At 32.7% G+C, this 16,637-nt stretch overlaps 1 protein-coding gene across 1 annotated transcript in view; it reads left to right on the top strand.

The window, feature by feature from the left end:
- The window catches only part of LOC110021321 (tetratricopeptide repeat protein SKI3), a 92,219-nt gene that overhangs the window by 1,914 nt on the left and 73,668 nt on the right, over window positions 1–16,637 (top strand). Inside the window, 3 exon segments of the mRNA XM_020719765.1 lie at window positions 9,441–9,533; window positions 11,823–11,963; window positions 12,065–12,145. Of these exon segments, the coding sequence (XP_020575424.1) occupies window positions 9,441–9,533; window positions 11,823–11,963; window positions 12,065–12,145 (315 nt within the window).

Here is a 16,637-nt window from a genome sequence, read left to right as displayed (position 1 = left end):
CGATGAATGAAAAACAGGGATGCTATAATATTTTTTTTTGGTTTTTTTTTTAAAAAAAAAAAAAAAAAACATTTCCATAACACAACCATTGTCGGCCCCAAGTCTAGATGTGAAAAGTGGAGGGTTGCGTTGGGTAGTCGACAGTCAGCGTAAAACTTGTCAAAAAAATCATGACAAGAATCCTTTTGATCATTGTGTAAGTGCTATGACGTCCCGTGAAAGCGACGCGCTGTATGGTTTGAACACAGTTAAAAGTGTGTAAGGGCCACTACATCGACGCCCAGCTGTAGTGTCAAATAAACAAGGGTTCCCACATTACGGACACATTACGGACAGGGTTCCCACATTACGGACGAATGCGGGTAAATAAGTTAGTCCATGAAACTAATATTAGGATAATATTTTGGAACACAGGTACTCTTATTGATAAATTAATGAAATTAGTTGTTATTATGATTCATAGAAAGATAAATGTCTTATTTGTTCAAGAAATTAAAGGGATTGGAGAAAAGACTAAGGATATTGATAACTTAGGTTTTAAACTTTGGTATTCAATTAAGAGTCACACTAGATATGGGGTAGTTAATTATAGATAAGAGTTTAAAAGATAATTTATAAGAGTTTAAAAGATAATGTTGTAAAAATTAATAGAGTTGGAGATAGAATTATAGCCCTTAAAATTATTATTGATACTAAGATTTTTAATATTATAAGTGTTTATGCTTCTCAAGTTGGTTTAGATATTTGTTCTAAAGATAAATGACTTAGAAGATTTAATACAAATGATACCCCTTGAAGAAAAAAAAATTATTAGAGAAGATTTAAATGGACATGTTGGTAGAGTGGCAGAAAATTTTAGACATAATCATGAATTGATACTAAGATTTTTAATATTATAAGTGTTTATGCTTCTCAAGTTGGTTTAGATATTTGTTCTAAAGATAAATGACTTAGAAGATTTAATACAAATGATACCCCTTGAAGAAAAAAAAATTATTAGAGAAGATTTAAATGGACATGTTGGTAGAGTGGCAGAAAATTTTAGACATAATCATGACGACTACGGTTTTGGAGTGATTAATGAAGAAGGTATAACTATATTAGATTTTGTTTTGACGTATGATTTTATTATTGCTAATACTTTATTCAAGAAAAGAGATGAACATATTTTTATTTATAAGAAAGGTTCTAATAAAACACTAATTAATTATTTTCTTATGGGAAGAAGAGATCGTCGAGAATGTAAGAATTGTAAGGATTGTAAGGTCATGTAAGGTCATTCCAAGTGAGGATTTAAGTACTTAACATCGATTATTAGTTTTAGATTTTAAGATGAAGAGTTGTAAAATAAATGATAAAAGACAAATAAAATTCTTTTTAAGAGGAAAATTCAAGATTTCAAAATTTAGGATGTTCATGAAGATGCAAATTTTATGTGGGATAAAGTAACGAAAACTATTAAACAAGTGTCAAAAGTTGTACTTGGAGAATCAAAAGAAAATTTTTCTATGAATAAAAGTAGTTGGTGGTAGAATAATAATTTGCAAGAAAAGATAAAATATAAAAAAAATTGTTATAAAAATTGGTTTAAATTTAAAAGCTTAGAGAATTGAGAAAAATATCAAACGGCCCGTAAGGAGTCTAAGAGAAGAATCTGTGACGTAAAAATTTTGCTTTTAATGATCTTTATAATAGATTAGATACTTAGATACTAAGTTTATAATAGATTAGATACTAAGGAGGATGAAAAATATATGTATAAATTCACCAAACAAAGAGAAAAGAAAAGTAAAGATTTAACTTAAGTAAAGTGTATTAAAGATGAAACCCAAAAAATGCTTGTCTTATAAAAAAATATTCAAAATAGTTGGATGAGTTATTTTGATAAATTTTTTAATGAAGTCTCGGAAATTATGATCGATCTTAGTGATCTTAATATCGTAAATAATAATAAAATGTTTTATTTTTACCGTCGCATTAGTAAAAATTAAGTTGAGGAGGCTTTAAAGAAAACCAAGGGTGGAAAGCCTGTAAGACCTAATGATATCTCAATTGAATTGTGGAAATATTCAGGAGATTTGAGAGTTTCTTGACTTACTAAACTCGTTAATATTATTTTAAAAACTAAAAAAGATGTCTGAGGTGTGGATGAAGAGTATTTTGGTTCTCATTTTTAAGAATAAAGAGGATGCATACTCATTTTTAAGAATAAAGGGGATGCACAAGAGTGCCAATTATAGAGGAACATTAAGTTGATGTGTCATACTATAAAATTATGAGAAAGGGTAATTAAACATAGGGTAAGGGCAGGTCTACTATGGAAGTTGTGCATTTATTGAGAGGTTTGACGAAGAATTTCAGAGATAATAAGGAGGATCTACGTATGATTTTTATTTGTTTAGAAAAAGCTTACGATAAGGTCCTAAGAGGTATCCTTTGGAGAGTTCTGGAGAAGAAAGGTGTTGATTTGACTTGTATTCAAGTCATTAAAGATATGTATACAAGAACTATTACCTGTATTCGAATAGGAGGATTGACAATATATTTTCTTATTTCTGTTGGTTTACATTAGGGATTGGCTTTAAGCCCATATCTATTTGCTTTAGTTATGGATGGTCTTACTGGACACTTATAGGAGGATGCACCTTGGTGTATGCTTTTTGCTGATGATTCCTTCTCGCGTATGAGACGAGAGAAAAAGCTTAGGAAAAACTTGAATTATGGAGGTCTACCTTGGAGTCTAAAGACCTCCGTTTGAGTAGAACTAAAACTGAATACATGGAATGTAATTTTAGTATTAGTAGCTCTAGTGACAAAAATATAACTATGGGTGATCTAATTATTAAAAGGTGTGAACGCTTTAGATATATCAGGTCTATTGTTCAAAGTGATGGTGATATTGATGGGGATGTTGTTATTAGAATTCAAGTTGGTTGATTGAAGTTGAGGAATGCCTCGGGCCTATCGCATGATAAAAAAATACCGCTTAAACTATAAGGAAAATTTTATAAGATGATGGTTATAAGATGATGGTGAGATATGATGGTGAGATCTGCAATGCTCTATGGCATTGAATGTTGGCCTTTAAGAGAGAATCATAAAACTAAGTTAAAGCTTTGCCAAGATGAGAATTATTAGGTGGATGAGTGGCTTTACACTTAGAGACAAAATGCGAAATGAATATATCCGTGATAGGGTTGGTGCAACTCCAGTGACAGACAAAATTAGAGGGAGTCGTCTTAGATGGTTTGGTCACATTAAACGCTAACCATTTGATGATCCGATTAGAAGAGTAGATGTTTTAGATTCAACTTATGTTAATAAAGGCAGTGGTAAGAAAGGCAGAGATATAACTAGGATGACTTGGGCTTATTCTATAAAAAAAATTATCTTAATTTAATATCATTAAATGAAAATATGACACTAAATAGGACGCAATAGAGAAAAAAGGATTCATGTAGCCGACCTCACTTAGTGGGATAAAGGTTTTGTTGTTGTTGTATAAAAAACATTTCCACACTTCTAGGCCACTTTTGGGATGGACAAAAATAGGACGCATCTTTGGATTATATAGGGATTGACCCAAAGCTTGGTTAGATCCAACGCACTTCATTTCATCCAACTTTTTCATTTTTTCCTCCACATTCAATATCTTGGGCTCTTTAATTTACTTTGATGAGATTCATGTCTTTTAACTGTTTTCGTTATAAACACCCTCTTTTATTTAAATATTTAATCCATGTATCTTTTGGGCATAATCTACTAGGCATATATCTATCTATCTATCTATCTATCAACACAATTATACTCAGGTAGAAATAAAATTTTAATCATCTTTTTTTTTGAATTATATGCTAAGATTTTTAATTGAAAGATGACGAATTTTGTTGTGATCAATGACATGAATTAATATCATTGATAGAGTTTCATAAGTTTTTTTTTTTTGATTTGATAGCCCATCAAGTAAAAGCTTGAACTAATCATTTTTCTTAGATTGTTCATTGTTCGAATTTATTTGAATAAAAAATGAAAGTTAAAACAAAAACAAGAAAACAAGGATACAGACCAATCCCTTTTAAGTTTTAGCTCAAATTTGTGTTTGAAAGTTACTATCAATCTGTAGTTTAATTTTTTCAATTTCATTTAAATAATTTTTTGTGGTTGAGAAATACTAAATTATAGATTTAATGAAGAAATTATATTGTAAGAGCATAATCAACATAATGGTGACCCAAAAATTGAAGTAGAGCTGTTTCTAAAATATGCAAAAACATGAGATTTTATGTCTATTACTAGCTATGAGATTTGAAGGAGCGTGGGGGATATTATAATAATTTTCCTAACAAATATTTTAATAGCATTTTAAAACTAATAGGATGCAAATGATTGAAGATGAAGCATTTTTGTACCAATATTTAAGAACAAAGCGATGTTTAGGATTATGTTAACTTATAGATGAATTAAATTTACGAAACACCATATAGTGATAAGAGTGAGCCGTGGAATATAAGCTTAGAAAAATTATATTATGTTTTGAGAAATTTTTGACTCCATGCTTGGAAGATACATCAGGGATCGGCTTTAAGCCCGTATATTTTTGCTTTAGTTACGGATGATCTTATTGGACATTTACAAGAGGATGTACCTGGACGTATGCTTTTTGCTGATGATATCCTTCTCGTGGATAAGATGAGAGAAAAATGTCCAGGAAAAACTTGAATTATGGAGGTCTACCTTGACGTCTAAAGACCTTCATTTGAGCAAAACTAAAACTGAATATATGAAATGTAATTTTAGCAGTAGTTGCTCTTGTGACAAAAGCGTAACTTTGGGCGATCAAATTATTAAAAGGTGTGAACGATTTAGATATCTAGGGGTTTTTTGTTCAAAGCGATGGTGATATAGATGGTGATGTTAATAGTAGACTTCAAGTTGGTTGGTTGAAGTGGAGGAATGCTTCGGGCTTTTTTTGTGTGATAGAATAGTATGCTTAGACTGAAAGGAAAATTTTATAAGATGGTGATGAGACTTGCAATGCTCTATGGCGCTCAATGTTGGCCTTTAAAAGAGAAGGACTATTAAGTTAAGTGTTGCCGAGATGAGAATGATTAAGTGGATGAGTGGCTTTGCTCTTAGAGACAAAACGCAAAATGAACATATCCGTGATATGGTTAGTGCAGCTCCAGTGACTGACAAAATTAGAGAGAGTCGTCTTAGATGGTTTGGTCACATTAAACGTCGACCATCCGTTGATCCGATTAGGAGAGTGGATGTTTTAGATTCAACTTTTGTTAAGAAAGACAAGGTAGACCAAGGAAGACTTGGTCTTATTGTAAAAAAAAAAATGATCTTAATTTATTTGAACTAAATGAAAATATGACACTAAATACACTAAATAGGGGGGCACAATGGAGAAAAAAGATTCAGGTAGCCGACCCCACGTAGTGGGATTAAGACTTTGTTGTTGTTGTTGTTGTTGTTTATTGTATGCTTGGAAGATAATAAAAATTGATTTGTTTTGTTAAAAATGTTAATAAAGTAGTATATATGACAAAAATTACATTATATTTAAAAACACGCCTTAACATTGCATTGTATATGGGCGCAACACAATTCAGGAAAAAAAGAGACAAGAAATGCAAAAGAGACAAGAAGCCGACCCCACGTAGTGGGATTATAAATATATGTGTAGTCTTAATTATATCTCATAGTCGAAGCATTCTCTTTTGTTATGTCAAAACTCTCCTAACATTCATCAAGATCGAGTATCGAAAAATGAAGGTGCATCCAATATTCACGAAACCTGGCATTGATAGCTTCCTCTTTATTTGTCAAAGCAGGGCATTGAAGGTTCATCATGCATTTGTCGAAGTCGAGTGTTGTTCTCTTTTGTTCATCGAAGCCAAAATTGTATTGGCTAAAGCGAAAGCTGTAAGCTTTTTTGTTGCAACCCAAATAGGAGTCAAATATGTTTGTTGAATTCGATCAAATACCCTGTGAACTTTGCGGCTCTTGCACTGAAGCTGCTATTCATTGTCAAGTGGATTCAAAGCCATGCTAGTTTTGTAAGTAACAATTTATAATTTTCTTACTCATTAACAATTTAATAGTTATAAATCTATACGTACTCTAATTCTAAAAGTTAAATTTTAACTTAATTAATTAAATAAGGTGTAATCGCAGGGTAATTTAAATTTTCTTAAATAAGTTTGAGGAATTCTTATTAAATATATATTATATCTAATTTTGAAATTTTTTTGGGTAAGCATGATGTTTCATAATAAAAGTTACATTAATAAAATTAAATTTTATTCTTGCATACTTTTTTCTTGATGACTTGAATAAAGAATATTGAAAAATTCTATATTTTGTATATTTTTTCTCTGGCTACAATTTTCGTGTCTTATTTTATTTTTAGTTATGCTGTCGCAGTATCATGTCGTGTCGTATCTGTCTCTTTGTATTATGCCCGTGCTTTCATGGTATAGAAGGTGCGCAAAATAATATGCGGGAACTTCTTTAACACCTTAGATAATACTCAATGTGAACAAATGGAAATTGATTTATAATGTTGACCATAAATAGTTGGAATAACAATAACGATGCGGTTTGGTTTAGATCAAATTGCTTGGCTATAAGTGCATTGTCAGAGAAACAAGATTTATTAAATGTAAATTTATGCTCAACCCTTTATTTCTTTTTAAATTTCTCAAGATTGATCAAGCATAGCATTGTTTAGCTCAATTCATTTTTTAAGTTCAAAAGAACCATGGGAATAATTGGTTTATGGAAATTTACATACAAAAATCTAACAAAACAAATACCAAACATAAGCAAGTTGATTGTTTTGCTGAAAGCATCTTATCGTCAAGCATGTATAGAAAATGAGGGTATAATTTTTTGTAAAAACATCATAAAAATCCACTTATACCCTTTTATTCTTCTAATTCATACAATCTATGATGGTATAAATTTCATCTCACCTCACTCTTGGCGAAATGCTATTACCTCTTCAACTCTTGTGAACGGAATTACATGATCTGATAGCCTTTACTATTCAAAATCACCAATTATTTTCCTGTTTTTTCCAAAATATATATTGTGATTGTTATTAAATGATATAGAAGCTAATTAAATTTGCTTTCCGTTAGTTTTAAAGATTTTTAAGAGGATGTATAGTCTTCACGTTACATTTAATGGCTATTCAAATCTTGGAAAAAAATGTCAGTTATGGATTTTAATGATTAATTATTGGTATTAGGCTGATAATGAATCCTAAAGTTAATGGCATAAAAGTTTAAGAATTGTATCAAATTTGGAATGCTAAGATTTTCCCTAGTAGCAATGCGCTACAACCTTGGTTGTGGTGAGCATTTGCAATGCTTTTTGTAAAGAATTTGTGACATGTTTCTTAATTCAATTTTGTAGGATAGATGAGTTAGTTGAGATATTACTCACAGCGACACACCCGGATTTGGCCTAATAATAGTGAACAGTGAGGGTTTACTAGGGTTAGAATCAAGGAAAATTTGGTACATGTGATTTTGGTGCTTCGAAAAGAAAATCCAGAGAATTGTTTAATATAATGATTTTAAAGAGAATAGGTATTTTATGCTTGCATGAAGGTAAGTGGAATCAGAAAAGGTTCAAGGGACATTTAATAATGCTATAAACTATTTTGTATTGGGTTAAAAATGAGGCGGTAATGGTAGCTTATAAAGAGTTAGAGGGTGAAATAATTTATGTGATTAGAGTGATTACTATTTATTTAGTTCTCATGAAGGATTTAATAAATGTTGTCTGTGTATACATCTCATGTTTGATTAGAAGTTAATTTAAAAGATCGATTTTCTTAAACAATGGATAAACTTTTCCGACTTATACTTGAGAAGATTAGATAATTATTTGTGGTTTAAATGAAACACTGACGCTAGGGCAATGAAAGAGTTAATGGTGGGTATAGAATAGGAAAGATAAATACACGGGTGAAGTTATATTTGACTTTTTTGTAGTAAATGTTCTTGGTATTAATTAAAAAAAAACTATTTTGATAAATGAGGAAAGTTTTTGTTTACTTTTAGAGGTGTATTACTACAAGATAATTTTACTTAAAATTTAGATGAAAGGAATAATATATTTTCTAATTTAATTATGGAAGCAAAAATTGAGGACCCAACATAATGTTGTTATAAATCATGATGCCTCCCCTTCCTACAACCCATAGGCAACTTTGAAGCCAACTAATGCTAGCCTCCTATACCTTCATCTCATGATTCTTGCAAGCAATCCATGGCACAACTTCCTTTATCACCATTCATATTGTTACTGTGTTGCTAGCAATGCCAAAACTTAAAGACATCATCATATTTATATTTGGAACATTTGGTTTGATTTTCAAAATCCTTCGATTTTTTACCATCTCAGACATTATCTTCGAAGTGTTAATGGGCTTGTTGCTTCACTGATTTAGAGATCTGCATCTACTTCACAAATGATATGTTTAACATAGATATTGAAAAAAAAAAGGACTACTGTAGAAAAGGTAATTAATAAAGCTAGGTACTTGATGTTAAAAGTTGTTAATCATGGGTACTGTGCAAATGAATTTGATGTTATGTAATAATCTTGTGCTTTACTGTGCTAAATCGGTATGAGTAGCATGATCTGTAACTTTGGAAAATAAATACTTGCATGAGAAGTTCAGCGGTGCTTTGATTGAATCTTGGCAGATGTACAGTGGATGAGAGCAATTATAACTTAAAGACTAGGATTAACAACAGCAGCAGCAAAATGCTTTTATCCTACTAAGTGGGCTTGGCTACATGAATCCTTTTTCTCCATTGTGTCCTAGTGAGTGTGTTATATTTTCGTTTAATCTTAATAAATTAAGATCATTTTTTATACAGCATGCCCAAGTCATCTTAAAGACTAGGATTATAAAGAAAATAATTTAATTTGTGAATCATTCTGTCTACTATGCTTTCTTTAATACTGGCGCCTGAGAAGATGGATGTTTTAGTAGAGACATGAAGCAAGTGGTATTCATTATTGTTTATCTAGTGTATAAATAATAATGTTGCTAAGATTAATGCATACAATTGAAAAATGTGCTTATCTATTGACATTTTCCTAACTGTTTAATATCAAAATACTAAACTCTATTTTTGGATCATGCTCTTGAAGAGGACAATGAAAATAACTTTATGATTTTTCAAATATGTTGCTATGTTGTTAGAGGAAATAATTTAGAATAGCTTTAATATGATTTTAAATCAATTGATCAAGGATATTTAGAATTTAAATGGTTTACTCAAATCTAAATGATAAACTTAGCCCTTCTTTTATGAACAATTGATTATATGCTACTAATTAATATATATTTCACATATAATTGAACAAACATTCTATATGATTGATAAAAATTTCATATTTTGTGGCAGTCATATGGTCGTGCAATTGAACTGGAGGATTCCAAACTATTTTCATTAATTGAGAGTGGCAACATTCTTCTAATGCTTGGATCATTCCGAAAGGTAAGGTTTTTTTTTTCTATTAATAAATTTGCATGTGTAACATGCATCTTGTTCTTCCTTATAATAAAAGCAAAAAAGGCAAAAGGAAGTTATTTTGCATGCTAATCGACAAATTAGACTCTTTAACTCATGAAAAAAATAATGGGTTTCTTGTTTATTATTCATTTAATGCACAATTTTATTGGAATAAGCATATTTTTAAGCTTATAAGCACTCATGCACTCGTTGATTGATCGCCCCTTTGGTCTTTTTTGGAGATTAGGAATTAGATGCTGGGATACATGAAGATTTATATGGCAAACTACTTCATTTTTCATGATATTTTTCTTTGATAGAATATTCATTATCTACCATTTTATAGAATATTGCATGATACCTGTGAGCACTCTTATTTATGGACATTGCTTCTCTTTGGACCGGTACTTGGAATATGAGTTTATAGACAATGGTGGTGCTTGATACCCATGAGCACGCTTATTTTTGGACATTGCTTCTCTTTGGACCGGTACTTGGAATATGAGTTTGTAGACAATGGTGGGGCTGAGATAGAGGTGGGTTTGCAAATTGATAAGTAACTCTATTGTGCCTACTTGATTTGGTGAACCCAATCTACCAACAACTTAAGGGAATTGCATTGTATTGTTCAAGGAATTCTGTTAATAACTATGAGTTGCCACCTATCAACTATCTTTAATTGATTGTTGTGATGATATATGGTTAAAGATACTGCGGAATTTTGGATGAAATTTCTTAGAAGAAAAAAATCTCTAATTTTTTTAATTTTTTAATATAAACAAATAACAAGTATATATACAGCTTATACTACAAGACAATTGGATGAAAATTCAAATCATAATAATAAGAAGAAAAGAATTAAAACATAATAATGGATAATTAAGGGAGAAGAACTTTTTCCCCTCAAATTTAGTAGCTAAAGTACAATTTCCTAAATCGCGGGTGGGCCCATGTGGTCCACGAATGCATACATATAATACCCCCCTCAAGTTGGGTTGTATATGTCATACATTCCAAAATTGGTACTGAGATCACTAATGTGATGCCGAGGAAGAGTTTTAGTAAGAATGCACGCAATTTGATATTGAGTTTGGATGTAACTTGGCTAGATAACCCCTCCATTGACCTTGTCAGAGATGAAGTGCCTGCCAATTTTTATATATTTGGTTCGATCGTGGTCTATCATATTCTTTGAAATATTGATGTTTGATTGACTTTTATTAAACATCTTATTAATGCTTTTGTTTTCCATGCATAGTTCCACCAGTAATTTCTTTAGCCACATTCCTTCATAAATTTCTAGGTCATGGACACGATACTCAGTTTCTGCACTACTTCTTGCCATCATAATCTCTTTTTTTTTTACTTTTCCAAGTAACCAGGTTACCCCATATAAATGAATAGTAACTATACTCAGTTTCTGCACTACTTCTTGCCATCATAATTTCTTTTTTTTTTACTTTTCCAAGTAATCAGGTTACCCCATATAGTAACCCGTGGTAGATCTTCTACGAGTCAGTATTTCAGCTCAGCTAGCATTAGTGTAGATCGTAATATTACGATTCTCGGTCTTCTTCAATGTCAATTCATGTTCTTGAGTCATTTTTAATTTGCAAAGAATAGTTTATGTTAGTCATTCTTGAGGCATAGTTTAAGATATTTGTTCTCTTTAGTCTTTCATTTGGAATAATTTGAGACTCCTTGAGTTAGGAATGACGGTTAATCACATTTTTGAGGGACATCAAATCACCAATTGGGTTTGAATCACTTGTGGGGTTATGAATCTCATCATAGGTTAGTCTGGCCGCGCCACTTGGAGCTTAGAGAGGACTGTGGTCACCCAGGGACTCACCAATCAATTCCTCTTATTAGATGAGGACTAGTTTAAGGTCCATTGATACCCAAGTGGTAAAAATTTTCTTTCATTCTCTTAAGAGGCCAACAATTTGGAGATCAATTTTCGTCATAATGGTAGTACATGCGAGTCTAAATGGTTGTTATTGGTCTTCCCAATAAGAAGAAATGATTATTTTGAGAATTTTTAGCACATTTCGCTTGTTTGCAATCTGTTTTATTCAACTAGTACATATCATTAATACGTATTTTACTCTATTGTCCTAATCTTGGTCTGCATCTAAGTTTGTTCCTTAGAAATAATTTTCTTGGCCAAAGTTTACAATTCTTATCTAAGTTTTGAGTTTGCTTATGGAAGCAAGTTATAAATGTTCATTGAAGTATACTTTAGACGCATCATGCTCCACTCCTTGTTTACAGGGAATTGAACTGTTTCGGCAGGCATTAGACGTTTCACCTCATAATGTTTCAGCACATTTTGGGCTTGCTTCTGGTCTTCTTGGTCTATCAAAGGAATGTGCTAGTATTGGAGCATATGAATGGGGCGCTTCTCTTTTGATGGTTTGTTGTTGACATGATAGCATGCTTTTCCCAATCTCTGATATTCATTGCAGAATATAATATAAACTGATTCTATGGGGTTGTCCGTCTTTGCTCTGTAGGAAGCTTCAGAAATTACTAGAGCTTGTTCTCATCTTTCAGGCAATTTTTCTTCAGTCTGGAAGCTGCATGGGGACATCCAGGTATAGATTGGAATGGCTTCTTTGTATTTCAATTTATTATTTATCCTTTTGATGCTATCTTTTATTTTCAGGTACTCATTGAGTTGATAGCTTAGAAAGTGATAATGGAGATACCTTTGAATCTAGCTGGTCATATATATATATATATATTTTTTTTTTATTCAATCAATTCAATCCGACAAAATGAACATGTGAAGTAACATAATACAATATTTAATAACCACAACAAGATAATGTTTACTTTGTGGACAACGCACGTTAGAATAAGTAAATCAATCTAATCAAACATACTCACCCAACATAATTATAAGTAAAACTGTATGAGATCTGCAAAAATAACAAGTGAGATAAACTTATAAGCATAAGATTGAATCTACAAGCGCACAACAACACCGGATTATGATGCTGATGCAAGAGTGAGTTATATTTGAGCAATGCAATCTAGCGAGCACAAATAAGAGGAATCTACTCTGCCAAATAACTATAGTTATTCAATATTCAATCACCAAACACATGGGCATAAAAATAAATGCTGGTCCTATGAAAATTTTAGAATGCCTGAATAGATTATTTTAATTGAACAATCTAGATCACATGTTTAATAATAATTCCTCCATATACGCATATTACCTGGCAAACTTGCACTGCAAGATCTTACTCTGAGCACGAGTTCTTATGATGACTGAAATATTTAGGATATACCATCTACTTAATATTACTAAAAAGAAGTAGCTAAACCCAAACTAAATCATTCTACTTAGAATTTTTTTTTCAAGCTTAAGTCTTTTTAAATTCTTTCTTTCCTTATTTTTTTTTTGAGTTAGTTTCATAGGCTCTAAGCAAGCCGAGTGTCCGATGTCAAACTATTTTAGATTGAACTTAGAAGTACTCTGTGAAATTTATAGTTATTATAAACCTACTTGGGTTACTTCTTTTAATATAGATCAATTGTTTAGTCTTCTCCTTCATAACAATGCTGTCATAGAGTTTATCCTTAATCTAGTTCATACCATTTTGACTGGAATTTCTCTTGACCTAGCTATGCTCATTTGAAAAGTTATTCCCTAGAGGTTTATGTTTATTTGGTTTTATTAACTTCCACTTAGTACTTTCCTTTTCGGAATCTTTTTGGATCTAAGCCATATTGCATGTGGAATAGTTTTTTCTTGACTTGATAATATACTTTTCTTGGATTAGTGATCTTGTTATTTGGTCATACATTGTTGTTGAATACATTTGGTGTTGGTTATATACTGTAACAAAATCATTCCTTTCCTCTTTATGTAAATTGTTTCTATTTGGACTTATCTTGCACTTTGTACACTCAGAGTTCTTTTTAAATGTCTAGAACTTTTTTTTCTTTCAAATGTTTGTTTCTTGTTTAAAAACTTGAATCCTGAGTTTGATAGTTGATTGACTCAATTCTCTTCTCATATTATTGAAGTTCATCTGCAAGATAAACTAGCATCGTTTAATAGAGAACATTCACTTCAGTGTAAACACTTGATCTATTCATGATAAGTTGACTATAATTATTTGGTGGCAGTTCCCTTGTTTATGAAAAATATCCTATTATGATTTGACCTCGTATGACTATTTATATATAGAAATAATCTTGGGCAAATCATCTTAATCACTTATGAGTTTAACTTGATTATGTTAGGCTGTACATAAGCCCAACACTTTTTTAAAATTTAAATTTATTTTTAAGAATAAGATATATATTTATTTATTCTTCAAAACTCTTCAATCGTATGAAATTCTATTATCAAAATTAATTTAAAAATCTAATATGAATGTTGCAAATTGTAGTTTGATTAGATCCTAAAGATAAACTAGTTTGGTAGCCCATCACAGTCATATGAATTTACCATTATTTATCAAGACGATGGATTTTTAAAAATTCACATCCGGCTCTCTTTAGCAAGTTTTTAGTGTTTAGTTTCAGGTTAAATTTTAAAAGGAAAATTAAATTTATTTATTAAACACTACCCATAGATTTTGTCATCATTTTGTGAAGATTTTAATATTTGATTTTTAAGTTTAACTTGGGTGCTAGCGCTTACGATTAATTATTATTTTTGATATTGATTTAGTTTAATCATTAGGTTTTAGTTGTTAAGTATATGTTAGCTTTAATTTTGAATTTAGATGAATAAAGATGTATCACATTTAGCTTAGAGTGGTTGATGTGAAAATGATGTTGAACTTGGTCAAGATCTTATGTCCCTATTATTCTATATTGTTGTGGACTTGAGTCTGCTTAGTTAGTGGAGGTGGTTGATCAAATATGATTGAAACATTTTAGGATCTAGCCTTAGGGACCTCCCTTCGACCATCTTAGAACCTTAGAAATAGGACCCGCCTTGTTCTAGAAACTCAACCCGCTTCCCTCCCCTTCTGGAGTTTCGCGTGTGGTATCTACTTCTAGCACTTAGAAGGATGAAACCAACATGAGGAAACCCAAAAGGGATTCCCCATAGGACCTTCCTGAGCCTTAGGGTAGCCTTTTGCACAATTCGCACTCCCGCGCACAAAACTTCGCAATTCGGAGAGTCGGAGTGTCCGATCGCCACGATTCGCTTTGTTTGCATTGTTACTTGTCGAATGCTCGAGTTAAACTTTTGAAGCGATCGATCGCGGGTCGAAATTTTGTAAAATTTGAATTTTGACGCGTTTTTGACCTGATTGTCGACGACGTCGTTCGAGCGACCCCGGATGACAAAACGGACTACACCGGCACGTCCGGAGCGTCAATTTTTTCTGAGAAGGACACTCGTTTTGTTACGTCGTCGCGCGCGAGTAAATCGAATATAATTTAATATATATATATATATATATTAATTATATATATGTGTATATATATATATATATATTAATTTATATTAAAACTATTTTACCCCTTTCCTCTTTAAGCCCTAACTCCCCTAATGCACGCACCCGAGCTCTGCCTCCTTTCACTCTCCCGTTCGCGTGCTTAGCCCTTTCCCTTTCTAGTTCTCGAGCCGACCGAACTCTTCCTCCTCCTCGCGAGAGAAGGTTGACCTCGTTCGTCCTTGCCTGACATGCTGCTGCCCGAGGCCTTCCCGAAGCCGTGCCATTCTTTCTGAGCTGTGGTTTTCCTTTTCTTGGTAGTTTGACTCTGGGAAGCTTGTTCCCTTTTTCTCTTATCCCCGATGCTTCCCTCGCTGCCATTAGTCTCGCCGCTCGGTCCGAGAGGCTTTGGTGGCTTCGCTTTCTGTGAGCAGAGAGCATGTCTTTTTTTCTTTGACCCGATTTGAGTGTCGTGGATAGTTGGGGGTGGTCTCTTTTTTCTTTGTTTGGCCTTTGCTGGACTTAGTCTGGCTCTAGTTTGAGGGGATTTGGTTTGCTTTATTTGGCCCCTACCCGTGAGACCCATTGAAATTCCCTGAGTTTAATTTATTCCTTCTTGTTGAGTTTGAATCATTTGGAGGGTTATGGATGAATCAAGTTTGTCATCCAAAAAAAATTATAATTATTTTAGTTATCATTTCATGTTTGTCAGGGAAGCATAGTTGCCTTTGGTGGTCTTTTTATTGGTTTTAGCCGTGAGCCCCTTTGTGCTTTGGATGGACTTGGGTCGTGGGTTTTTGCAGCTGTTCTTTGCTGCCTTAAACCGTGAGCTTCATTAGTTCTTTTTATGCCCCTTTGTTGCCTTAAATATAAGCCTTACCTGTTGTCTTTTAGGTTGCCTTTGGTTATGGGCCTTGTTGGTTGTTTCCTCTTCTTTGTTGGCCCTGACCGTGAGCCCTTTTGTACCCGTTCCTAGCTTTGGGTCGAGAACCTTGTTAGTTGTTTCCTCTTCTCTGCCGACACTGGTCGTGAGTCTTACCTGCTGTGCAACTCTTTGTGGTGATCCCGATCGTGAGCATTTATATGATTTTGCGGGAAAATCTCTATGATTGTTCGATATGTAAAGTTATGGATTAAGTTGGAAGTCAGAAGATTTTGATATCAACTTTGGGATCTGGGGAGGATTTGCAAGCTTTATTTTGGGAGAGTATTTGGTTGATTCGATTAATCTTGCGTTCTTGGGGTTTGGAGAATCAGCGCAAAGGGATATTTTATGTTTGTTAAGAAAGACCTCGGGCCCTACTTTTTCAGGTCTTTTCGATACGAGTTTTGAGAACCGATCCAATCTCTTTTTTGGTGTTTTAGATGGATCAGTGTCTCCTCTCTCTCACCCCATTTTTGTTCTTTACTTTCCTTGCTTCTTGATTCGGGTTTTTCGATGCTTATATCTGATGCATAAGTGTCCACGTATAGTCTTTTGCTATACGTGAAACCATCAAGCAAGGTCGCAAGTAGTCGTTTTGGCGCGTACGATATTGATGATAAAGGCACACAGAAGATAGAGCAGAAAAATGCTCTATCCTATAACATCAAGATCGAGGCATTTGATGAACAATAGGATATGGTATCCTTCACCGACATAAGTCTAGCGGTAGGCGGGTCGGAACTCCCCCAGCTG

Source organism: Phalaenopsis equestris, unplaced genomic scaffold (genome assembly GCF_001263595.1).
Source record: "Phalaenopsis equestris unplaced genomic scaffold, ASM126359v1 Scaffold000133, whole genome shotgun sequence".
In the NCBI taxonomy this organism is placed as follows: Eukaryota; Viridiplantae; Streptophyta; class Magnoliopsida; order Asparagales; family Orchidaceae; genus Phalaenopsis; species Phalaenopsis equestris.
The sequence above is the reverse complement of the archived record's forward strand: the minus strand, read 5'-3'. Positions and strand labels throughout refer to the sequence as shown.